This window comes from Phoenix dactylifera, chromosome 6 (assembly GCF_009389715.1).
Source record: "Phoenix dactylifera cultivar Barhee BC4 chromosome 6, palm_55x_up_171113_PBpolish2nd_filt_p, whole genome shotgun sequence".
NCBI classification, from domain to species: Eukaryota; Viridiplantae; Streptophyta; class Magnoliopsida; order Arecales; family Arecaceae; genus Phoenix; species Phoenix dactylifera.
In genome coordinates this window covers 5568185-5595420 of record NC_052397.1, presented here as the reverse complement: position 1 = coordinate 5595420, position 27236 = coordinate 5568185, and the positions used below count along the sequence as shown (strand labels likewise).

At 38.1% G+C, this 27236-nt stretch overlaps 2 protein-coding genes, 1 non-coding gene and 1 pseudogene across 8 annotated transcripts; 1 reads left to right on the top strand and 3 right to left on the bottom strand.

The window, feature by feature from the left end:
- The first annotated feature begins 1342 nt into the window (after positions 1-1342).
- On the top strand, positions 1343-9713 carry LOC103713166 (3-oxoacyl-[acyl-carrier-protein] synthase III, chloroplastic-like). 2 transcript variants are annotated; one of them, XM_008799993.4, is made up of 8 exons: positions 1343-1804; positions 4123-4271; positions 6055-6191; positions 6760-6862; positions 6946-7064; positions 8662-8726; positions 8832-9051; positions 9139-9713. In XM_008799993.4, exons 1-8 carry the CDS (start codon positions 1623-1625, stop codon positions 9358-9360), a joined length of 1197 nt encoding a protein of 398 aa, XP_008798215.2. In that variant the 5' UTR covers positions 1343-1622; the 3' UTR covers positions 9361-9713. The 2 variants fall into 2 exon arrangements, with proteins under 2 accessions (XP_008798215.2, XP_038983187.1); XM_039127259.1 differs by having other exon boundaries at positions 1701-1804; positions 4021-4271.
- Positions 9714-10294: 581 nt separating this feature from the next.
- On the bottom strand, positions 10295-10368 carry TRNAE-UUC. The gene has a single exon. It is a non-coding gene; the product is annotated as a tRNA-Glu (tRNA).
- Positions 10369-11571: 1203 nt separating this feature from the next.
- LOC120111006 lies at positions 11572-13151 on the bottom strand (annotated as a pseudogene).
- A 1281-nt stretch (positions 13152-14432) lies between these two features.
- LOC120111007 (NAP1-related protein 2-like) lies at positions 14433-26895 on the bottom strand. 5 transcript variants are annotated; one of them, XM_039127255.1, is made up of 11 exons: positions 26630-26895; positions 18865-18987; positions 18695-18745; positions 18410-18481; positions 18188-18301; positions 18040-18101; positions 17413-17473; positions 17084-17140; positions 16914-16958; positions 16774-16843; positions 14854-14870 (listed from the first exon to the last, which is right to left on the bottom strand). In XM_039127255.1, coding segments are annotated over exons 1-11 (783 nt in total). In that variant the 5' UTR covers positions 26756-26895; the 3' UTR covers positions 14854-14868. The 5 variants fall into 5 exon arrangements, with proteins under 5 accessions (XP_038983186.1, XP_038983182.1, XP_038983184.1 ...); XM_039127258.1 differs by lacking the exon at positions 16774-16843 and having other exon boundaries at positions 14433-14931; XM_039127254.1 differs by lacking the exon at positions 16774-16843 and having other exon boundaries at positions 14433-14870.
- Positions 26896-27236: the final 341 nt, after the last annotated feature.

The window sequence follows — 27236 nt, the reverse complement described above, 5'->3', positions numbered from 1 at the left end:
AACTTTTGTTTTCTCTAATGAAAGAAGAAACAGAATTGCATTCATTCAAACTTGATAGTGAGAATGTACTTCATTAACTTATATAAATAAGATTAAGAAAACACTATAATCTATCTATCTATATATATATATATATATAACTATTTTTTAGTGAGAAATGAAAAAGGAACTATTAACTTATATAATTTTTTTTAAAAGATATATAACTTAGGAAAAATGCAAAAGGCTTGATATGACTTAACAGTCGGCTTTGTAACACAAAACATTGCACTTCCCAATAAAACCGCTTTTGAGAACCTAATATAACAAAACATCACGTAATGGTGGTTGGTAATGTAACAAAAGGCGAGAATAAAATATGAAATTAGGACCTTTTTGGATTGGATAACATCCTTTCACAATCACAAGAGGACAGGGTAGTTTGAAGGATCATAGTTAAGGTCAAGCTCAACAAGAAGAATTAAAACTAAACTCCAACCACGTGCCTACCTAGACTTTATTAAAGCAATTTTGAGTGCTGAAAATGTGCAAGAGCTTGCCGTTTTCCTCTTTTATAAAGATAGAGAAGCCTTGTCACTGCTATAGATCCTTACCTGGTCAAATCCAATAAAAATTCTAAAAAGGGTTGATGGATCCAAGTAACTTTTAGGCTATGGAAATTCTCCTGAGAATATGGTTTGGCCTTCCATTATCGATGTAATTTAATTAAAAAAATGTATAATTGTATTAAATGTTGGCTAAAAACTTTATGACAACTTGTGGATTCTCTCTGCTTGTCAAAATATTTAATTTGGCGAGGAAGCTAACTTGCCTGATCAGTAAAAACATCGAGCGCTGGATATCGACGGTCTCGATTTGAATTTCAGCATTACCTGATTTGATTAAACTTAATAGATCCAAACCAAACACCTCACAGCATCAAAAGATAAGAAAATTGAGAGGCATGGACCATCCATCAACTGTCATAAATAGGTCATCTTACTCAATGGACTCTTTTAACAACATCACTGAAAAAACTGTCATGTATTTGATAGTTCAAATCATAGATCAACGTTAATTCTACATTAAACTACTTGTTCTTTGTTAGCCCAAGAGTGTACTTTGATGATGTTATTATACTCGAATGCTATCTTCATTCTGTAAACCAAGTAAATACGCGTCGTTTTTTCAGTGTCAAATGCAAGTTTCTCAACATGTTACCATGCTTCATCTCATGCGATTCAAAAACGCCCTGCAGCCATCGTAATAACAGCCGCTAGCCGTTACTCTCCCCATGGCTCGCATTCGGTCTGCTTACCGGGCCCGGCCCGGTCTCGCCTTTTCGGTTCAGACGCTAAGCTCCGAAGGAGTAGTTGCGAACGCCCTCTCTCTCTCTCTCTCTCTCTCTTTCTCGCTCTCGCTCTGTTCCGTGTTGCCTCGCGGCGGAGCTCCCAAAGCCGGGGGCAGAGCCCGCGAGAAAGAGACCGAGACGGAGAGACCTCTCCACCACGTTATTAACCTCGTCGCCATGCGCTCTGATTCGCTCCTCTATTCCCTACCTCCTCCTCCCCTCCTCTTCTGAGATCTCGAGGCGACCCCTTCCGTCTTCGTTCTCTTTTTACCTTTCTCCGTCGCCGATTGCGATGGCTAATGCTCCTGGGCTCGTTTCTCCGCCTGCCCCGTTCTTCCGGGGAAGAAATTTGGCGCCTATTGGCTTTTTCCGGCCTGGCCACTTCTTGGAGGCGAGGAATGCGAGGAGGGCGCCGCTCAGGTGCTGCGCCGCCCTGGGAGCCGCCACCACCTCTTCCAATCCTCGTCTTCCAAGGTATGTTCTTTTTCCCTTTTCCTCCCTTTTCCCGGGGAATTTTTTTGTTGGATTTGAGTGTTGGGGATCTTGTTTTCGTTGCTAATTGTCACTTCATCATGACTTAATGGCTCGTTTCGTTTGGAGATTTGCAAACTTTGTTCTTTTGGGTGCCTAAAGATCGGGTCTTGGTGGTACTAGGATGGATTTCTCTACAAGTCATCACGCCAAATCTTGTAAAATTGAGATCCAAGCATTTGTGTACTCGCTGTTTGATCGAGCTCAAAATTATCTTATCGATTCCTATATGGTTTGCTCAATTTGAACCATTCTGAGAATTTACCACTACTTTATTAAACAAAAGGTTATTTTTTAATATAAGCAGCCGAGGCCTAACTAATGAAATGATGGTATTAGGGTGGTCTTCCATCTATGTTCAGCAGGTGCATTATGTCACTCGAAAAAGCCAGTAGTTCTTCTTAATGATTCTTTAGTGTATCCAACCTTGGGGACCAGCCAGTGGGGCGCTGGGTACTTCCCTATATACGTGATCAAAATTTATGGAATCTTTTGTTTAGAACAGTTTACTTAAAAGATTATTGAAGTCGAGAAAAGACTTCTTATTATGTAGCTTAAGAAAACTGAACAATGAGGAATATTTCGGTTTTCTGCTGGATGGAAAAATGGCACTTCAAGACATTATAAGCATTGTAAGAGATTTTCAAGCAGACAATGCAGATCTGGTACTTATGTTCAATCTACACAGGATTTCACATTTGTTATAACATTTTGCAAGAATTGGTAAAAGCAGTAGCAAATATCAATGAAGTAAAGTGGTTTATTTCTTTCATTTTAAAACTTTTTTCTTTTCTTAAGAGGTAAGTTAGACAATGATCAAAACTAGATCCCTCTGTTCTCTTAGTTGTATGTCTGGATACGGAGAGATTTTTGTTCATCTACCAGTAATTTTGGTCAACCAGTAATTAATAAACTCAGTGATCATCAGTTTCAGACAATGTTCTAGACATGCTAACAGCAAGGACTATTTGCAGGCAATGTCCTATCTGCAGGCAATGCATTGGCTCTAAAGTTCTTGTTTCAATTCTATCTGTTAGATTCCATATATTTTATCAATATCCCAAATCCACTTTTGAGATAAAAGAACTCCAATAGTTGACATTAGATGCTTTTTTTTGGCCAGTTTTGTTTACTATGTCCGCTGATGTTAGCAGTTTTCTGAGAAATGCGAGTTACATGACTGTTTATTTGCTTGAAATTTATGTAAACTTTTTTCTTAAAAGAAAATTCACTGACAGCTGCAATGTGGCAAAGAATTCTGCTTTATAGCATACTCCTATATAAAATTTATTTAGAATTCTATGATATATGTTACCCATTGCTCATTATGTTTCAAGTTCTTGCTTTGCGCAAAAGATGATATTTTTTTTTATTTCAGTTTATTGGCCTTTATATTTTTCCAGATAGATATTGAAGGTTACCGATGATCGTACTTTGTTTTCCATTCCATTACAATTATTTTAACAAACCTTATAAGATATCCACTTCTTTAAAATACTTCTAAGTCACATGCACTGATATGCATTTCCAGCAGAATTAGAGCATGATAAATGGAGAGAGATACTGATGGATTAGTGTGCGGCTACCACACTCCCTCGAGGTTCAAGGAAAAATCTTGTTAGATTGCAATTGGGTCCATGTGTAAAGATAGGCAGTAAAGATTTTTCAAGCATATAAGAATTTAGATGAGCTTGGTGAATATGAGAATGCTGAATTAGACTCATAAAGGATAAGTAGAAATTTTCAGAGAAGGCTTCAGAAGCAGGTGATGGGAAAAGGATGTATCCTTTAATATGGATGACGATTGAAGATAGACTCATAAAGCTGATTTAATTACATGTCATGGTTAATGCTACAGTAGTCACCACCTCCAATAACATTAAAAAAAAGAAACCAAAGAGTTTGGTCCTAAGATATGTACATTAATAGGCCTCCTTTCAATGTAGATGAATTAGCAATGATTTCTCTAATCTGTTTCCTGGTCCCTTTTTTTCTGATGGAGTTCAGTCCCTTGCTCAGAAGATATGACTTTCGTTGAACAGTATACTCAGTCATATGACATTTACAAATTGCATGTTTATGCTGTGGGCTATAACATACACATATTACTTTGCTACACTTATGTTAATTATGTTCGTAATTTGATCTCTATTAAAAAGGGCTCAAAGATGTTTATGAAGTTGAAAAGGAATTTGAGAGGTTGTCTCGTAAGCACTTTGGAGTATGATACTGTTTTCTAAATTGAGCAAGAAAATATACAGAGTTGTTGGAATGGGTTCGAAGCTTGTTGGATGTGGATCAGCTGCACCAAAGCTTCTGATTTCTAACAATGACCTTGCACAAATTGTTGAAACTTCAGATGAATGGATTTCTGTTCGCACAGGGATTCGCAACCGGCGTGTCCTTACAGGTATTATATTGTTAATATATCATTCCTTTTCTTCCATCATCGATATGGTGATCTAGTTTACACATATTGTGCCTTGTTTGGATGAAAACTTTGTCAGACATATCTTAACTTCCATCAGCATGTAAACTATTTTCTTATGAAGAATTCACGAACCACCTTACATGATATGTCCCACTAAAAGGCTTCAAAGAAAATACAATTTGGTGATGGGGTATCTGACCAGAACATTTTCAAGATATCTAAATACGTTTAGGCATCTCTGTCCCAAATAAAGGGCATTTTAAGATGCCAGTGGAGCGCACTAGGATCTTTATGCAGCCAAAAACTAGTACAAGTGGGAAGACCATATGATGTACAAAACAACATAGCCAAGCATTAATTTTGATAAGTATACATCTGCCATGGAAATATCTAATCTTGCATTGAAACCACTGACTAGGATACCTTTGGATGTACTAGAAAATTTCGTAATATTGAGTTTTTGGTTGGATTGATCTGAAAAAGGTTCTGAAATCACAAAGTTAATGATTTCTACATTGAGGGCATGTTTGGTTTGGAGGAGTTGGACTCTGAAATGGGAACGGAAATGAGTGCTCCCATTCCAGCCGTTTGGTTGGAGGGAGTTCCGTTCTCATTCCAATTTCAAGGGGATGGAAAATGCCCCAATCCTCTAAAATCTAATCTCTACTCTCCCCTTGTATTCAAATCTCATCCTGATTCCAATTCTGATTTCGGTCATGACCCAAATGGTCGAGGGATATGACCATTCTAATTCTCATTTCAATCCATTCCGATTTTTATCTCGATTTCGATTCCAGTCGCGAACCAATCACGCCCTAAGCATAATTTTCAAATTCACATTTTTTTTTCATATGTTCTATTCTTCCCTTAAAAAATTCTCAACCTTTAGATTCAAAAACTAGGAATTCATAAAAAATATAAAATAATGGTTTTAAGCAAGGTCCGCAGTACCGAGTCCGGTAGGCGTATCGGTTGCTTATCGGACCGGTACGGTTCTGGTTCGTATCGAAACCGGGCGGTACGAACCGGAAAGCTCTTCTTTGCCGGAGCCGGGGAAGAAGAAGAGAACGAGAGAGAGCGCAGGAAAGAGAGGGAGGGAGCTGTGGCCGCTATCGGAGAGCCGCGGAGGGGCGGCAGAAACCCGCGGGGGCGTGGCGGAGCCCGGCGGGGGGTGGGGAACCCGCGGGGGCGCGGCGGAGGCCGAGGCCGTGGCCGCTGTTTTTAATTTGGGAATTTTAAGTGAAGTCAGCAACCGATATGCCGACTTCACTTAAAACCTCCAAATTAATCCGCCGCGGCCCCGCGGATTCCCCTGCCCCCCCCGGGCTCTGCCGCCCCCCACCGGCTTCCGACGCCCCTCTGCGGATCTCCGATGGCGGCAACAGGTGGTCTCCCTTCCTCTCTTCCCCACGCTCTCTTTTTCTCTTCGTCTTCTTCATCTCTGGCACGGAACCAGCAAGTACCGGTTTCCACGGCTCCGGCGTACCAGTAGCTGGCCGGACCGGTTCGTACCGGCCGGTACAAGCCGGTTCGGCATACCATGGTTTTAAGTTTAAAACCTCCAAATGCATCTGTAATTCAAGGAGCTGTCTTAAAACAGGCAATCAAAGTTGCATAAAATAGTGCTATCGCATGATGCATATTATGTTTGTTCTGTGGTTTATGCAATGGTGCCAGAAAAAAACTAGGTTGTCTTTCAAATCTTTTATGATGTTGAAAACTATATCTGGACTTGTTGTATATAATTATCTTAATTTAACAGGGAATGAAACAGTCAGTGGGTTGGCTGTAGAAGCAGCAAAGGGGGCTCTTCAAATGGCTCAAGTGGAACCTGATGATATCGATCTTGTCATTATGTGCACATCTACTCCAGATGACCTTTTCGGTTGCGGTGCTCGGGTATGCTATCAAAGACAATGTTGTTGAATGCTATTCTCAAACTTGCATTATCTTCTATTAGATGAAGTAACTACTAGCATCCAATCTTAGTTCATTTATTTTTTCCATGCTTAAGTTAAATGATTTAAATGGAGCATTTTAGTGAGCCAGCTTTCAAGACCAAAGGTAACAGACTGTCTGCACCTTTCCACTTTGAATTTTACTACCTCTCATATGATATGTTGCTGTTTCACTTTAACTTTTCCTTTGTAAGTTTCGTATCTGAAAGGACTTGGAAACTGCAGAAGCTGAAACTAGAATGCTTTTGACTATATCATAGTCTTGCGAAGTTTTTTGCTTATTTGCACGCATTTGGTTCATTTGTTGAGTTTATTGATGATAGAGATGCTACTGGATGATTTTGCTGTCTATCTTGATCTCTTACATTGAAGATTTACTGTATAAAATGATTGCCTTTCTCGTCTACCCGTACTATTTTTCTGTTTAATTATGGATCTCTCTATTGGATTCTCCTTTTGTATTCACAGATTTACTATTTAAACAAAGTTCTTGGTAAATGTAAATTCAGGTACAGAGAGACTTAGGGTGCAAAAATGCTTGGGCCTTTGATGCTACAGCAGCTTGCAGCGGGTTTGTTGTGGGTCTGATCACAGCAACTCGTTTTATTAAAGGTAATCTAATTATTTACACAAGGTTGCCCAATTCCTTTTTAGTTGCATAATCTGTAAGATTAACTATGCTGCATCAACTACAGGTGGTGGGTTTCAGAATGTCCTAGTAATTGGCGCAGATGCTCTCTCACGATATGTCGACTGGACAGATAGAGGCACATGCATACTTTTTGGTGATGCTGCTGGCGCTGTGCTGGTTCAGGTAACTGATTTTCTGTTGCCTTCTCAAGCTTAAGGTTGTCTTTTTAATAAATAGCTCATCCATCTCATTCCAAGTTCCATAGGGGACTTCTTCCCAAGACAATGATATTAAATACTGTGATATGAGTTCTTCAAACAAGCTTTAGACTACTGAAATCTAAAATCAATATCATCAATGATATATCTTTTTTGCACTGTTTAAAGTTGCTGATATGTCTTAACAAAAATATGAATGACTAACTGTTTGGTTGTTAAGAAGTTTAAAAGTTATCTGAAACTCTCCCATGTATTGTTTCCATCCCTTCAAAAAGTGGTACTTGGGTAGTTCATATTTTAGGAAAATTTGGAGAACAAACGCTTTCATGCATGACACTGTATGACATGACCAATGTTAGCCTTTATAGAAACGTGGTGCACAGGCACAGAGTTTTGGATTGTCCCAATTGGAGTCCACTGGTGCTGGTGTTGATAGTAGAACTTTTGCCTGTTTGAAGTGCCAGATTATATCATATAAGGTTTTCGAACTCCTTTAGCAAATTCCCATGGTTTTTTCTTCTTTTATATAAAATCATACTACCTTCAAGTAGGTGTTTTGATTAAAGTATTGTAAGTGGTTAACAAAGTATTTTTTCTCTATTTTATGTTGTTTTAAAGTGGCCCTATGTTTAATATTTTTGAAGATTAAAGTTTCAGATGCTTTGTTACACCTTGATATCGAGGGCTTATGCCCAGCTCAGCATCTAGGTAACATTGTTTTGTTGTGGACTACAAATATAGAATGTACAAAGACAACAAATATACACCGTTCTGATTGCACTCATGCATATCAACTGGCTTCTTGCAGGACTTATGCATCTGGAGTCTCAACAATGGTCTGGTAAATCCATTAGCCATCTGATCGAAAGAAGGGGCTCACAAAATATAAGTGCCACAAATAAGTGTAATTAATTTCAATGTTTTTGATGTGATCACAGAAAGTTAAACTTGCAATAGAATAGCAACGAGATTAACATAATGAAAAAAGAGAAAAAAATTGCCACCCAAGGATTTAAAAGCCAGTGGAATGGGGCATGCCATCATGCAATGAGCATGTGCACAGGCGTAGTGCCACACACTTTTGAGGGCAGGCACAATTTTTTTCTTTATTTGTAGTTGGGTGCTATGTGTTTCTAAGCATCAGGTCCTTTAAATATTCAGAGCCATATCCAAGCGCCGTAACATTTTCCATGTTTAAGTGTCCAGTATGGGTACTTCACACTAAATTGTAGGATCCAGGTAACATAGGGATTCAATTGCAAAGAATAGAACCGAGAGATATGGTATTGAATTGGTGATTTTATAATAGCGGTGCATAATAACCTTGCTATTACTTTACATCCTAATAATAACAGTTGTCTTTCAAATGTTGTAATTATAATCAAAATGTTGTAACTATAATCAAATATGCTCTTTGATATGTTTATCACTTTGACGCATGCACAGGCCGCGTAATCATAATGCTGACATTATTTTTAGTGTTAATTATGTATTTATCTGTAACATGTAAAGGGTATCTCTTTGAAAGGTGTGTTTACTTCTACTTTTTCAAATTTTTGCAGGCCTGCAGTCATGATGAAGATGGCTTGCTTGGCTTTGACTTGCACAGTGATGGTCATGGCCAAAAGTATAGATCTTCTCTTCAAGTTTTCATGCAGAAAGTTCATATCTGATCCACATTCGTTGCCCATTACATTCAAAATCACTTGTTACCCTTGTGGCTTCATTGTAGGCACCTAAATGCCATAGCCAAGGATGAGCAAACTGAGCTCATCTTGAACAATAATGGTGCACCTCTTTTTCCTCCAAAGAGATCATCATATTCTTGCATCCAAATGAACGGCAAGGAGGTTTTCCGCTTCGCAGTGCGGTGTGTGCCACAATCTATTGAAGCTGCACTGGACAAAGCTGGCCTCACAAGTTCCAGCATTGACTGGCTGCTGCTTCATCAGGTAACCAGTTCCTGCTAATGCCAAATTCTTATTATTCGGTGACTAATTCATTCTGAACCAAGGTGGCAAAAACAATCAACTTGGCAGGCAAACCAACGCATCATGGATGCTGTAGCCACCCGGTTGCAGATGCCCCCGGACAAGATTATCTCAAATTTGGCTGGCTATGGGAACACGAGCGCTGCATCAATCCCTCTGGCATTGGATGAGGCTGTTCGAAGTGGAAAGGTGAAGGATGGCAATACAATTGCTGCTGCAGGTTTTGGAGCTGGACTTACGTGGGGATCTGCAATAGTGAGGTGGAAATGAGACTCTCCCCTCGAACTGAGGAGGTTGAAAGGCTTAGCAAGGGAGCATGTATCATTAAGCTAAACCGCAGTTTGGCGTTCCTCCATATGACTCTGAGATCAGGCTGAAAGAGGGGCTACGCTGCTTTCCAGGCCAAGCCCTTGTTATTAGTCTTCTACTTTTCCAGTTATTTTTCTTTCAAGTGAACTATGAGCAGCCAAGTATTTCATATTTTTCCTAGGTCATCATGGACGCTGAACCATCTGTGAAATGGAATAGCAACCAAATGCCTTTGCAGCTGTCAAGCAATACTGACTGCAACTTTAATTAGTCTTTCATACAACGTGATACATTGAGTTTTTTTTTAAAAAAAAATTATCATTATTTTTATTTTAAATGCAAGTTCTTGTGGTGTTCTTACCTAGCCATTTCTTAGATATATGGAATGAGATTGAGCTGAATTTATTTTTTTGATTTTAACTGAAATAATTTTCCTCACCAGTTGGCATAGATTGGTTGATCTTTTGCATGAATCAAGCCCCAATAATATCAGTACAATTGAATTTCTTCTTGGTTATCTAATTATGGATTCGTGAATTTTTTTTTAAAAAAAAATCCTATGAGCTTTTCCAAGATCTCTCTCTTGCTAATCTTTCAGTGAACTGCACCTCTTTTTGTCACCTACATGGCGTATCCAAGGTTTTAATATTAGTAGGAAAATAGAGGTACACTGTCTTAAGAATCAAGTAATAAATAGTTCTAAATAACCTAATAACATATATTGTTTTAAGATTTTCTTGAACTTATATAACATGGTAATTAACTCTTGCAGTAGATGAGAGAAGATAAATAACTCTAAATAACCGATTCAGATTGTCAACTTCGAACCTACCTATTAATAAAACATCCAAAAAGTATTTTCATAACTCGTCGTGTTCAAAAATTTCTAAAAAAGTTCCATTGCCGGGATTTGAACCCGGGTCGCCTGGGTGAAAGCCAGATATCCTAACCGGACTAGACGACAATGGATATGTGATGAGCCGTTCACGTTCAAATATAGTATCAAAGGGGGATTTCTCTCTCTTCCTTTCCACTCTTAGCAAGCTGCTTTATAAATAAAATCCACTTCCTGATTTCTTCTGCTTCAGCCAATGTTCTCGCACGGCGTTGAATCATTATTTTTCCCTAATCTCAAATGTTCTCGTCGGTCTTTAGGCAGGATTGAAGCCTCTAGCTGGTACATTTTGATTTGTTTACTTAGATTCAACACATTGTACTGTTATCTGATTGTACTTTGATGGGCATCACTGGTGTCCATGATCAGTATCTTCATTACAGCACTGATAACTAACAATAGTTATATAGATAGGGTTGCCACCATGAGATTAAAAAATTGAAAGATTTTACAAAAGTGTCCATACAATGTTACATAAATCCAAGAAACCAAAGACCAAATTCACCTGTGCAATATCTAAACATAAGTACCTATCGATCTTGTTCTCAACAAAAAACGGTGCTTATAGTTCCCAATCAAACAACACTCTAAAATGTAGGACTAAGGTTGAAATTGGATCGGACACTAGCACATTTATATCCATATTTGTTTTATTTGACGAATACATATACGGATATTAGTAGGATGAAAAAATTATATTCATATTTGTTTTAAATGGATACGGATACAAATCAGATATTGAAAGTATGGATATAACTTCGAATATAAATTGGATAATTAAATTTTATGACCATAGAATAAAATATATTACTAAGTGGATGATAAATCAAGTTAATAGTATATTAACATATTTATTTATTTTTCTTAAAAATTTATAAATGTTACATAAAATTAAATAGGATTACAAATGGAATCAAATATTCAGATACGGATCGGATAGTAGTCTATCCATATCTATATTCATATATATTTTTCTTTGATGAAAATGGATATGGATACCGATATTAATTAGTCATGAGATGCTTAAATTTCTATGCATATTTGAATAGATTCGGATATAAAAATAGATCCGAATAGATATTATTTGATCTACTTTCACCTCTATTTAGGGCGCATTTCTATTACAAGGCCCTATAGGCAACCTTAGTCATGTTGCCAAAGTCAAGAAGTTGATGTGATAACGAGTCCAACAGATCATCCATCAACTGCATAACTTGTTAGGACCAGCTAACCCGTTCCATAAGATTATTTGGAAACTGATTACAGGGGCATATAAAGATCCCTCATGTAACATATCCTGAGACATGTCCCCAGGGGACTGGGATCCAATTGCACAAGCTGAAAAACTACACAAAGAGAAGACAAGAAATCCACGCGCTAAGATTTCACATACAGCTAGGGTCCGCTTTCCCAGAAGTTATTATTACGAATAGTGCATTCCTACGTCCATCCTGCTTGCTTGCTGCTTGCATAGTGGGAGATGTGAATGACATCTTCAGGCTTGGAAGGAGGGTGGGTCTTGTTCCTCATCCGCAGCCGGAGATACTCCTTGTACCTGAACCCCCTGTAACCGGGAGCCTCGCCTGTCTCGCTCGTGAACTGTGGCAATGGCTCGATCCACTTCTCACCGTCGACGCTGAAAAAGAAGGCAAAGGAGTGCCTGTGTCTTCCTCTCCTCAGCACCCTATGCATGGCGCTCCGGAACTGGTTGTTGCTCAGGACCTTCAAGAAAAACGAGTACTCATGGCTCAGTCATGCATCTTTTAACCCTCCCTCCTTAGAATTCCATCTAATTAACTCATTTCAACTCAAGGATTGAGACCTGGTTGTCTATTTCAGAGCTTCTTCTTCTTAACTTTTTTTTTTCTCCAAAAGTCTTGCGACATTTTCCAATTAAATCAATTAAAGAATGGTTAAGACTCGACATTATGTCAAATTTTAATACCGCAGAAAGCGATTGGTTGGTATATGCATGCATGCTTATATCAGCTAGACCAGAGATTTTAATCAATTCGATGCATTTCGACCAAAAAGTCATGCCGCTGGCGACAGGTTAATTTTACTGATCACTTGAACATCCTCTGATCAGCATGGCCGGCCATAGAGCAATAAAAATTTGGATGGCCTTCGCATATATACCTGAATGATATCTCCAACGTTGACAATGATGCTCCCTTCCTGAGGATCAGCTGGGATCCACTCGCCATCTTTAAGAACCTCAAGCCCGTCAACATCATCCTGGAAGAGCCGTCATGAAGTCGGATCTTCGATCTTTGTTGTACTCTTTGAAGAAGTTGGGAGGAAGGCCCATGCACTCATTCAAGATCTCCTCAGCCAGTAATCCTATTCTAGAGAGCTGAGTAAAGCACTCATCCAGGACAGATCTTGAGGCAGGAGCAAAACAATGCATCAGGACTCTTTCAGCATAGCTAATTATATGGTTATCAACCTCGAGGATCAAAGCGATAACTACACTCTTAAGCAATACCTGAGCTCAGGTGGGTCGGCGGGCAGCAAGTTGAATCCTAGCTCAGGGGAGAACATCAGCAAATACTCGTTCTTGTCCGGAGAATTGTCAGGCTGTCGAGAATAGCCTGCAGGTAGAGGGGCTTCGGAGCCAACTATGGGCCTGAACTTGAGCTTCTCTTCTTCGGGGAGTTGGAAGAAAGCCTTGGAGAGCTTGATGGCTCGGGCCATGAGGTCAGCGGGCATGCCATGGTTCACCATCCGGAAGAAGCCATAGGTTCCGGCAAGCATGGCCTATGATCTCTGTGGCTTTCTTCCTCCCACTTTCATCTCCATGGAAGAAGGGAGACAAATCTACCGTAGGAATGGCGTTGCTGCGCTCGCTCGCCATACTCCTGACCAACACATAAGGAAGATGCTTATTGCTCCATGGCCCGATTCCAAAGTGTGAGGACATGAGTGGGTTCATGGAGGCTGACCTCGGCCCATAGTCTATATGAACTAAGAAACACTGTAGTCAGATTCATGGAGGCTGACCACGAGTCGATCGTGATGTTTGTGATTAGATTTGAATGGGTTTAGGCTGACCACGGATCTATCGTGGTATTTGTGATTAGATTTGAATGGATTTGAATCCTTAGCCTACCAAGGATGTCGGGGTTTGAACGGAAGGTATATGTAAGAATCTGTATGGGTGTGTATTTAGTCCTACATTGATTATTCATCGAGAAGATTTTTGGTACTTATAGAGTTGTTATACAAAGCACGCAAAAACCAAAAAAATATATATATAGGGTCTAACGATCCTAAAATTATTAGTCCGAGCGCTCTTATCTGGTCAGGAGGGAGGGAAGGGAGAGAGAGAGAGAGGAGGAGGTAGGGTTATACCTGGAAGCGTGTTGGGATGACCGCTGCGGGGTTCTGGATGGAGGGTCAGCTAAGAGGATACCGCCGGCTTGGCTGTTTTTATAGGCAAATGAACCCTCATGCAATACATCAGCACGTCATCTTTTGATGATGCATTGACACATGGCTTTCTTCAGTTACAACGTCTACGTCAGTTGCTCTCTATTAAAACAACAAAGTCAACTTCTTCAGTTGCTCTCTATTAAAACAACAAAATCAACTTCTTCAGTTACAACGACTACTTCAGTTGCTCTCCATTAAAACAACAAAATAAAGACGTCCGGGTAAAGCATTCACTTGACAAGCCTAAGCACAGCCCGATTTTGGGTCAGATGTATTAAGTTTTGAACCCAACTCAGCCTACAAGGCCTCAATTCACTTCCCATTTCCCAAATTTGGCTAGAACCGGACGGGCGGGACGGCTTCGCGAGATTCTACCGTAGCAAACCGGAGCTCAAAGGTTACCTCAACAAGGAGAGGAGAGGAGATAATCGTTGATTCGCAAAACACCACCAAATTCAAGCGATTTTGTGCACTCTCCGTTCCCTTGTGAGACAATTTAGCGCCAGCTTGTCAAAACAGAGGCCGCAGCATTACTGATGCAGGCGGTAAACACAACCAATAAACGGTTCTGGACGGTCGTAGTCAAAAGACGCCACGGGCTAAACAGGAGTGGTGGTGATGCTGAGTGCAGAGAAGTATCAAAAGTTGCAAGTGGTTCAGGCTTAGCACATGAACCAATTAAAAAGATTTAAAGAGGAAAAGATACCACATGAAATTGATGTAATATATTTATATAACTAAAGAAGTTTTAAAAAAATGATGCACCGGTTCTCCATACAAACTCCTAGATCCTGAAGAACACAGCATGCCGAGATTCTTCAAGTCCAAGGACAAACATTTGACACGCCCATAATGATAAATAAATTTCTAGCTTTAGACAGGCCACCAGCTATAAGCAAGGGTCATGAAAGACAAAGTACAAAAAAATTGACAGCTACGGAGCTTGAAGCAAGATTAGAAGCCGCCCCCCTCAAAATCAAGACCTTCCATAGAAGATGAGCATGCCTGGCAGTGGCACTCGCCACAGCCAAGTTGTGGAAGCCCAAACGAAAGAAGCTGCGAGAAGAGACTAACTATCATCCTCATCATCGTCCTCTTCGTCATCATCTTGCTCACCATCCTCATCATCTTCAGATCCCTTCTGACAAAAAACAGCATAATTGGTCGGGCAGAGTTTATTAGCGTGTGCAAATAGGAAAATGCTGCACAGTACACAGCAGAGAAGAAACAGATTAAGCAAATAAAACTAGTATCTTTTGGCAACATGAGTCCTCGTGAAGGAAAATAGGAATATACCGCACGGTACACAGCAGATAAGAAACAGATTAAGCATATAAAACTAATATCTTTTGGTAACATGAGTCCTCCTGAAAAAATAGGAAATAAAAATGGAAAGCATGCGAGGCTTTTAGCAATCTCAAAAGTTCATAGGATGCTATGCATCAAACACTTGTAATGGGACTCACGTACAAAATAATACAAATTTCACTCGTTATATTCTGATTTCTTACAAAATGTAATTGCTATATTAATAATTTTTAAATTTTATAAAGGTAACTATTTTTCATTTATTAGATGCTCATGCTTAAAAAATTTTGAATTAATCTTGCTCCAAAACCAACAATCCATAATAGCACATAATCTGCAGGTCAGCATATTCAAAGCAAAACATGAGAAAATTCATCATTGTTGATTGTTTACCAGTTGCAAGCAAAACCCATCCAATATGATGCTATCCTTGTCCACAAATGATCACACCCTCTCTAATTTACTCAATAGTTATTTGCCAGGTCTCTCTACTACCTTATTGAATGTGATGATTGCATAGTATTATAAGCTTAGCAATAAACGGATGGAACATAAGTTTATTCAGGAACCAAAACACCAGAAGTTTCCAACATATCAAATAGACTTCTTCAGAGACGAGCCTCAAAGTGGACAGAATTATTAAGAATCATAGGAATAAGATTATTTTTTGGGTTTTCTATTCTCTAATTTAGTCAAGTTTCCATTGCCCCTAAGAAAACTGATTCCAATGTTATTTCCAACCACTATTTTTGTAAAAAGGTGCAAAAACATCTACACAAATTAATAAATAAATGAACACATCAAAAAATAAGATTGCATCAGTTGCATAAATTATTATCTTAATATGCATAAGCACTTCTGCAGAGCGATAAGTATCAATTTTATCAAAGTGAAAAGAATTTGAAAAAAAAGAATTTGAAAAACATGAGATAATGGATGGTCACTTTAATATCACTAAACACACCGAGTACAGACACCAAAGCTCTGTACAGCTTTGGACAAGATGAGTCTTATCTAGAGCAGAACAGCATTATCGTACATCTTTTCTGGCTGATTTTTTATATTAAATTTTTAAAATGAACACAAAATCTGAGCTGTTCTTAAGCAAAAGACAGGGCACAGGAAAAAAAATCAAACGAAACATGGTACAACTGAGGGCAGAAGTTTGACAAATCAAGGATCCTACACATATTTTGCATGGCCAAAAGTAACTAACAAATATCTGCTACATTACAATTGCAGTGCATACAATAATTAAAACTAGTCCATTTGAAATTTATTTATTTTCAGACCTCAGACAGAAAGAGTTCTTTTAGTTTTAAAATACAACCTATGCAATAATATTTATAACGTACGAAAACTTAGAATCAAAACAATAATTGTTATCAATCTCTATAAAGTGAAATCGTAAATTATAAGACATCATAACAAAACAAGAAGTAAAATAATGGTGATTATATGAATGTGGTCATAAAGCTTCACTGGACAACAAGAACACATGCACAAACTTGAGTAGAAAAACCTGTAGCAGAAAATTAGGAACTAATATCTAAATTCCTTTTGTTATAAGTCATGCAGGTATGAGTTTCAAATGCAAAATGTTCGTTTGATGTTGGCACAACATCCAGCTAAACTGAACAGTTTACACCCATATTGAAACAGAAAAATAGCAACACAACAAACAGAGACTAGAGATACAGTGCATAAGATCTTTCCAAAAGAAATGGTTTGACTACATAGTATTTGGAGTCCCGAAGATGGCCAAGCAACGAGAGGCCAAAATTCTGCAAATATGCACTCCTCTAACTGAGTTATCAGCAGCAACATCAGAAACTGGCTAGCATTGTTTAAAACTCAAAACAAGCGAGGCATTTACCTCTTCATCATCTTCATCTCCATCAAAGTCCTCTTCATCAGCCTCCTGCATCATCATAATATTTGAAGTACACAGGAGTCTTAGGAAAACTTGGAACCGATGTTCAGTGAGAAGAAAAATTGATATTTGGCAAAAGAAAAGGAGGAAAGGACAGAAGGTAGAAAACTTGCATTATTAAAATACTTCAAAGGGTTGGGCCATAAATCTTCCTTGATTATCTCTGCCACCTGCATCAATTTGTTGTAGAGTACATCAACAGACAGAAAAAACGTACAGGAAAAGAAGCTGAACGTTTAATTCAATTCAAAAACCAAAAACAGGAATCTGCATACAAATTAGCAGAATTCATAAAATAGGAAGATTAAAAAAAATAAAAACAACAAAATCATGTTGTCATATGAGTTTCACTGATACCAGAAGAATAAACAGAAAAATTGATTTGAAAAATGTGCAGTCGTCCACGATAATCAGTCTTCCCAATTTAAGTCTGAATGATTACCTCATCTGTTACACCATCTGAGAAATTTTTCTGTTGAGTTTCACCAAACCAACTAAAGAAACTGCATCAAAAAAATAAAAATAAAGAATGAGAAAAGAATTCATGCATCCAAGTATCATGCAACCAATAATAATACTGAACACTATTCCCCGGATATAATCTACCATGATACAACACCATATTCGACAAAGAAGTTTATCAGAATTATCTTCAATCTTTCTATATGCACAGACTGATGCATGTGGTAGAAATGAGAATATTGAATAACATGTGTGGTAAAATATGGAAGGATAAGAAGTGGGACAGTTATGCCAGAAGAGGTGTAGAACTTGCACCAATTAAGGATGAAGTGGCACGCAAGTGACAGAAATCAGTGGGCATGTGCAGGACTAGAGGAGGCCTTTGCAAAAATAAGATTCCTGGTCTTCTAAGAAGAACTAGGAGGGAAATGTGAACGGCGATCTACTTGGAAAGAATACGCATATGATATACATAAATATGAATAATCCTAATATTGAAAGCAACAACAGCAGAATTATCATAAATTATCAGATACCCAATGTGACAAAATCAGTTAAATATCCAGCTATTGCCTATAAAACAAGATTACATGGTACTAAAGCCAACCTTTCCTCAGTAAAAGGTCGCTTGCCTCCCTTCTTCTCATGACCATTACCATTGGCAATCTCCTACAGATATTATGAGAAACAAACATTAGAACTAATACCTGACTCAGAAAATTATCAACGATTACCGCATAAGATAATAACCTTACCATACCCTCCTTCCACTTGATAGTCGTACCAGTTATATTAGCCACTCCTTCCTCAGTGAAGGAATAAGTCTTCACAAGCTTTGTGTCTTCAAAATATGGGTTAGGAGAGAAGTTCTATACATTACAAACACCCAGTCAATTGATTAAAGATAATAAATCACAAGAATATACTTATTCATAGCAACAGAATGGCTATTTCATCAAAAGTAAACAACAACTCACAAATATAATGGAGTAGCCTGACTTTAAATCCTGACAATCTTCAACATCTAGTGAAACCAAATACTTGAAAATCTGCATCAAAGGAACTTTATTAACACAAGCACCTGGAAATCTATTATGGGTTCCAAGTAATACCAGACATCAGATAAATCCAGAAGAAGCTGACAAAGGTCCTAGAATGATATCTCTAATTGATATAGTTAATATATTTATTCTGGATGGAGTAACAATTTCCACCACATTTAGTTTGAACACAGCATGTTTCAAAAATAACAGCATGCATACCTTTTGGTCTTCCTCTGTCAGAAGATCGCTAAGAGCAGGATGACTCAGGAACTAAAGAGTTAAGCATTACACACAGAAATACAAAAAAGAAAAACTATTAGATGAGAATGTTCCAGAAAAGAGGTTGTAGCTTAAGTATATAATTACTAAAAAAAAGAGAGATTACAAACCGCAGTTAACCAAAAGTCTGGAATGGATTGGATGATCTCATTCCGTTTAATGTAGACAGGTCTTCGAATCTCATTATATTTCTGTTCCACCTCCAAAACTTTATCACTTGCTTCCTCATTAACCTACAGTCATGAATGAGATGAGCATATGGCAGAAACAGGCAACAGGCCGACAACTTTAGGAACTTAAAACTTTCCATAGTCCTAAACAAGTAAGCCAAATCCATTGAGGTTCAATGAGAATAACAGCACACACAAACAACAAAACCAATGAGCAATTCATCCATTGATGCAGTTCGCACTTCTTACTTACCCAAACTAAGAACATATTAACTCTATGCTCTGGGAATGTAAATCCAGTGAAATAAGTAATAGAAATCAACAAGATAGATTACGCATGACTATCAGCACATGCAATTTCATCAAAGTTTCGACATCTGCTAAAGCATTTATAAATCAAAAGAAGGATCCTCCACTGACTACATCAGAGTGTTAATGCTTGAAATTTCATTACCTTCTTTGTAAAGAATTTGCATGATGAGGAAAGAAATTTAACAGCAGCATTGACTGTTCCACTGTATTGTTAAATATACAATAAGAGTATTGATTTAAAAAAAAACTGATACAAAGGACTTGGACCTTTAATTACATTTGAAAAATAGCCCATCAGAGATGCATCAATGATGCATCTACCTGTCATGAAGCAATGCCATGCAAATGTATATGTTTGGGCTTCTAAATTACTATTGCTCACATCAAATTATAGCGAAAATGGATAGAGGGGAATAGCTCAAGATAATGGTTATTAAAACAGCCATTTAGATGCTTATGCAACAACTTAAATAGCTATGTGTGATGAAAAATCTAAGCATTGCTTGCTTCCACCTATGAACCAGCTCAGTCTACTTAAACATTTGAAGAACCATTCAATCCATTGGCATGCTTAGATCAAACTTACAATGTGGTTCGATAGGAGTTCAAACTACTTAGTTATTTTCATGATCATGACAATTTAAACACTACAATGTTGCTTTTGTTCAAGCCATTGCATAACCAAGAACTCTCACATGTAAGTATACCTAGGCATCTAGAGAAGAATTGATGAAGTCAGGGGCTGAGATCACATGAAACAATACATGTTGATTCCATTTCATATCTAGATGCAAAGAGTGCAACAGAGCATATCGAATTTTCAGAAGTACTAGATGGCTTAGATTAAGCAAAGCCACAAGGAAGGTTCTTACCATAATGTGGGATCTTCTCAATACATAATTATTAATAATCGTTCTAATGTCCTATTTTGAGTAGGCCTAATGCATAGACTTCCTACTTTAGACATCTATTGGGTTGGGGAACTTCTGAAGCCCTTAGGATTCAACTTTGGCAAAGGAGCATTATAAATGTGGTTCCATAAAACATAAAATTTGTAATCTAGGGGAGGATATGGATGCTTATGAGGAAGACTACCTACTATGTTTTAAAGAGTCCTAACAAAACTCCATTGCCAAGGGATTTTATTCTACAACAGCTAAAGTTGGTCAAATTTAGAAGGTTAGCTAAATATATATAAAGACCTATATGGGCCAGCTGAAAACGCTGCTATGATAGCTTTATTTTGTTAAAGGACTGAACTATAGAGACCACGTTCAGCCTTTTGTTCCCTCTAAATACTTCTCTCTCTAATTCTTATTTCCCTCTAACTTTTCTTTTTTCTTAATCTTTTCTTGAGGCCCACCTACACACAGATAACAAGTGATTCAGCAGCAAGATTGTTAAGTGGTCTTTGCCCCTAAATATACCAAAGCCCAAAGCAATTCAGTCAAGAAGGCTTCCTCCTACCTCCAGTTGCCCAACTGAATGGGGGAACATCACTACATTCCTTTCACCTCCTTTCTCCCTATTCTTTTCCATTTTATTTAATCTGTTTCTATTTTATCTTTAATTAACTATTTTATGCTTCTCATTAAATCCAACCATTAGCATGGAAAGCACCCCCCCCCCAACCTCCCTTCTCTTCATCTTTGTCATCATCTTTTGCTTGCATTTGTCGATATTCTTCCTCTCACCTCATTATGTCTGGTTAATGAAAAGGCTGTAGTGGAATGAGAATTCCAAATTTGCCTCCACTCTGATGTCAGGTTTGTGCAACAAGAAAAATCACATTTCTTTGGAATTGCCATTCCCTTAAATAGAGAAATTGTAATTCTACTTTTAAATGTATTTTGATGAGCAGTACTTATGGCTTAAAATGTGAATGAATGATATCTATGATATGAAATAATTAGTGACAATTACAGTACAAAATTAAAATAAATGATTTAATTAAGATTTGAACTGCAAAGTCTTCTTAAACTTTTTAGCTATTTTATTCAAGGACACATTCAAAAAAATACATATGATATCGATTCCATTCTAGAATGTTTCTGGCTAAATCAAAAGTTAGAATGGAATTATCATTCCTTACTTGTGCAGTCTTACATTCATTGCCCAAACAATAGAACAAGAATACTGATTCTGATCCTTTATTTTCCATCTTATCAATTTCTGATTCCCATACCAGTTCTTCCTTAATTATGCGAAACAAGCATAAGGTAACAGTATAGTTCCAATCAGACAAGAAGTATACTCATCACTTCATTATTTTTAAATACCACTTCGCTTAAAGTGGCTCAACTACAGAACCATAAATAACACTCTTAAAATCTTAAATGTTTACCATGCTAAAACCAGAAAAACAATTGAGCATTACTGGCAAAGTGCTGGAAAGTTTAACTTTGATTGCTATTTGACAATCACAACCAAGATATTAACTAGGCATCATTTGGTTTGTACAGTATGTGAGGTTGTAATAGACATGTTTTAGTCTATACAAAACTGGGACGGATGTTATAGACCTGAAGAATTCCCAAATCTGTTCTAAAAGGACTGTCACTGTCTACATATTTATACAATACTAAAAAGAGTGAGTTGGGGTCTTCTATGAAATTTGCCTTAGATGGAAATAATTTGTCCGCTCAAATTTGTTAAGAGAATTCTGGAAAGTAAATCTCATGTAGCATTCTTTCTCATTGTTACACTTAGCAACCACCATGAGTATCAACTACAATCCCTTGCAAATAGGAATTCATCAACCCAACAAAAACAGGATTCAAAATTTAATTGGACCTCCCCCCTCCTATTATTTACAAAACAGAGACCTCTCTCGATCCTCTCGTAGTTATCCATCTCAAGCTCCCTCCACTATCCAGGTTGGTCCCATCACAATTAAGAATATCAACTACTTGTGGGCAGAAAATTTTTCCTCATTGGGACAGATCAAGAAAAAGGAGGGGACGGCTAGAGCCTATGTTAGTTAAATTGTGTTCAAACTATTACACAAATCCACCTGGAGGTCTTTCATGGTTTGCATTTATGTTTTTTCCACTTTTATATTTTATTTGACAAAATCATCCTAGATGCTATTAATATAATTTCACATTCAAGGATAACTTTGGCTTATTATTTTTAGCTTCTCTTATTTTTATATCTTTATTCATTTTATTATATTAACATGCTTTGCAAGTGGATGTCTGCATGCATGGGATTTCTTATATTAAAGTTATTTGTGTTCCTCAAGATTTTTTATACTTGTTCTTAAACAACCATCTCTGCATGCATTTTGTCATTGTTAACATATAGATGATATATTTCATCATTTTTAAGTCTGCAAATACGTCATTTGGACCAAATCAAGTTTGGTCCATTTAGATCTCATTTATTAGACCCATAGGTTAAGTTTGGGTCTGAATAAGTGATCCATTTGAAAAATTGGATCCAATTTGGATCAAGATTAGCCGAACCATGCTGAATCAGCAAGTTCGGAGTGTGTCGAACCAGGCTGCTCAGTTAACGATATGGTTCAACAAGTCGATTCGGTATACAAAGGGCGAAGCCCTCCCCCACTCAATTTTTTCCATTTGAAGCTCCCCTTGCTCAATTTCGAAGTCCTAATCCCTAAAACCCTATGTCCCCATCAAGTCACCAAAGACAACAACAAGAATGTCCTTTGCTAGGCGAGTCACTCTTTTTCTCTCGCTCGCTCTTGATCCTCGTCGCCATATCTAGAGCTCTTGAAGCTCCCTTGTGACGACTCAAACTTCCTCTGCCCTCTCTTGATCGATCAACTTCACCAGCCGATATGAGCCCTGATACTGGTTTAGCAAACCTTGGTCTAGATCATGCTTTCCTACCTGACCTAGACCCAACACCCATGTACTAGCCAGGTCTAAAATAGGTCAAACATCGTATGGCCCAACCCTACCTAATCCAACTCAATCCAAAAATCAGTGTCTCAAAATGCAATACATGATGTTGCATTGTGCGGCAGGGTATGCATATGCGGTCCCTAGACCATGCTGCACATTCAATATGTGGTTGCTACATATGTAGTTAGGCCATACATGGGCCAAAAAGATGGTCCACTTGACACTTAAGGACACATATGCAGCAGGATTAGCATTGTGCAGCTTCACATGCAGCCTATTTACCATGAAGCAGCAACATTTGTGAGCCTTTTAGCATTGTGCTGCAGCTAGGGATGGCAACTGATCGGATAGACCATTACTTATACCCACCCCATAGTTGCTTCAGAGCAGGGCGAGGCAGGGCGGTAGAGTTAAATAGAGTGGGTTGGACAAGGCAGGTTGGGTAAAGTTACAAAAATATTTTTTTTCCATACAAAAATACCATTACTCGTACCCACCCCGGATCTACTGTGGGTCAGGTAAAACCTGCCCCATTTGGATCGGATCGGGTCAGGTAACCGATGAGGCAAAGTAAATTGCTATCCCTAGCCGTAGCCTACCTACCATTGAGCAATAGTATTTGTGAGCCTTTTAGCATTGTGCAACCATATATTTGTTATAGGGCCAAAAATATGGTCTCCTCAGCATTTCAAAAGCACAGCAAGATTAGCATTGTGCCACTACATGTCAATCTACTTACCATTGTGCAACAGCATATGTATGCCTTTTAGCATTGTGCAAGCACATAATGGTCCACTCTTATGCAGGCCAATGCGAACTAACAAGTTCAAGCTAATGATTGTGTTGAATGTGGATTTCAAATAGGCTATATACATTACACTACTAATTTCAATATGCTAATTATCTTAACATTACTACTAAGACCTAAGTACTAGGTATTTCAAGTGGAGATGTTGTAGCATGGAAGTAGTTTGCCAGATATTAAAATATCTGGGTGAGAAATACTTGACTACGTGACTTGACTACAACGTATGTATATGCATGTTGAAGGAAGGACTCAAGAAGGCTGGCCTTTGATGGATTTCATGCTGGGGCACTACATGGATGTTGATACAAATTGCATATTGTCTGTATATGCAGCCTACACAATGTATATGCACTATGTAGTCGTTGACTGCTTGCATGCCATAGCCACATTTTAAAACAATGCCAAGAATGCATAACTTTGAAATCTATAATCCTCCCTACCCTCAATCCCAATGTTTAGGTTTGTGGATCGAATATTAATGCTACTTACTTGTACGTTGAAGACTCAATTAAGGCCAAACCTTATTCTCGTCAACTACATTTCTGATAGCAATCCATATCCACCACCTATGTCTTTATTAATTTTTGAATAAATATAAAATTAATAGCACAAATTTACTTTTATATTATAGTAGACCTGAACCTGGACCTGACAACCCAAACCTAAATGATTTCAGTTTGGTTCAGATCAAGCTTGACCTAGCCAAACCTGAATGACCCCATGGGTTTGCAAAAATTCTGCATGGAGACAAACTGACCTGATCCACTTAGTCAGCGGGTCAGTTATGGGACAACAATCAAGACATGAAATGAAATCAGGTTGCTTATGAGTCATCTCTAACCTAGTCGGTACTCGATCCAGTTGCAAGACTAACCTTTTTCGTTGTTGTACTTATTACTTCCATTTTGTGGCACTCTCCAGGTAAAAGAAGATTTTCAAAAAATGAATATTAAGAGTTATGATAATTTATATCAACGAAATAATGAATAATAAGCTTGAACTTCAAAGTTAAAAAATGCTCCTGCAAAATAATTAACACAGCAAGACACCAAAGCCAGCAATAACAAACTTCTTGGGAAAATAAAATATAATAATAAGGGAAGAAAAATAACTGAATATAGACTATACATAATGATCGCAGTGGACTAAGGAACCTGTTCAATCATCTACAAGCTCTCCGCTTCATCCTCAAAGTAACAAGGTGAAATCCTTAGTCAGTCCAAGGAGGAGGTTGAAAGATACTTAAAAGGTAGTGGGGAATTTAGACAAACCATTTGCCATTATCAATGCATTTAGTTTTAAGAGTGCTACTGTCTAGGCTGGTATTGATGTTCATCATGACATGTAGACCCGAGAAGACAATATAGAGAAACCAAGTAGATAAATGAAAAGCAAACATGGGAGGAAAGGTAGAGAAACAGCAATAAGATTTCAGCCAACATAAAAAAGAAATGGTAAACTCTACCATTTGATAACAAGTGTCGTATGTGTAGTATAGCATATTTTCCCTTTTGCATATAATATTAACTCATAAATTACTCTTGTACTACATTTGGGTTAAGCCATAGTTACTCGTATCATTGGCTCACTCGGTTTGGGTTCAGATTCTAGTTTGCATTAGGCCCTTCATTAATTTATTGGGTTCGCCCAGAGTATGATCAGAAGATTCATTCTCATTGATTATATGAATCAAATTTTACTTTGATTCACTAAAAACTCATTGATGACTTGGTTTGTATTTAACAAGACATGTAAGAAAGATGATTAAGAAGCATATTTCAGAGAGAAAAAATACACAAGATAATTTACCGTATACAAGAACCAATTGAATAGATTCTCATAAAGATTTGCTAATGCAAGTAAACTTTCATACAAGGAACCATAATGTGAACCTCAGCATCCACGTCAATTCATATTTTGCTACTAATTTAGCAAATTTGGTAACTGCAGCTTAAACCATATGTACATGTACAGTTCATCAAATCAATCCGTGACTATAGCCAATGTGTGAATCCTCATTTCTATTGTTGAATTCTTTTATCCAATTCTCTGGATAGCACAGATTCTTTTATTCACTTCAATGACATATAACAATTGCCTACAGTGCCAATGTTCTACAGCCAATTCTACAAAGAACAAGACTTTTGAAGGATAAAAGGAAAGACAAGTGAAAAAGAAAAATAACAGTAACATCCAAACCGATGGGCCAATGAACTGACTGCAACCAAAACAATCAGAATTTGACAAGATATCTCCATCAAAAAACGTGCTTTGACAGAAACCTAAAAATTTCACAACCTACTTTACTTATCACAAAAGAATAAACGCACAACCACCTAAACGTCATAAAATTCTATGCACTACAGAGAATACAGAATAACATAAAGTTTCAGAAATGAAACTAACGACACTTTATGGAATCCAAATTCCAATTTCCATTGCAGTTAAATTAAAGGCACTAATTTGTTACTCAGAATAAGAACCCGAATAATCACTGATCGCATAACAACCAATCAACAGAGAACAACCATTAAAGATTCTCAAAAACAATTCTCTTCTATATACATATGAAACGCGAGCTATCGCAGAGGAGAGAGAAGAACAAAACACACGACCAAAGCATCGACTCCAAATAAAACCACCATTCAACAACAAAACAACAAGAAAAAAATCTAAAAAGAAAGGGAAAAAAACAGGAAATTAGGAGCATTACCTTCTCGAGCTCATCTTGAATCTCCTGCAGTTTCTCGATGGACAGCACGAGCTCTCCATCAATATGATCGGAATCCTCCTCCCCTCTCTCCGCTACCTTCGACTTCTTCCCGTTGTCCGCCACCATCTCGCCCCCCCTCGAGCTCGCGAAACCCTAACCCTAACCTAATTCTCGGAAAAAGAGACAGAAAGTGAAACTCCTTAGCGGACAAAGAGAGAGGAAGCGAGGCGAGAAGGGTTTTGGCAACCGAAGAGGGAAAACCAGCGATGGCCTTCGTAACAAAGATCCTTTCGTATTTATACCGTCTCGCGGCCCACTCGAATGAGTTGAGATCCCATCACTCGCCAGGGAGCCTACCGCGTGCCGGTCTCCTGTATCCTGTTCATCTGCGCCGTCCGTGTGATGGAATTCGGTATTCCGTAAGCAGTGGTGATCTTAAGGGGCGGGGATGCCGGGCCCGCACCGGGGGATGCCGGGGATATTTAAAACCCTAACCCTAAAACCGGCTAGATCAGTGCAACTGACCGTCTGATTAATGGACCCCGCCGTGTTTGATGAATGAACGGTGATGGGTGGCGATAATGGCCTGGACCGTTCGTTGAAACGG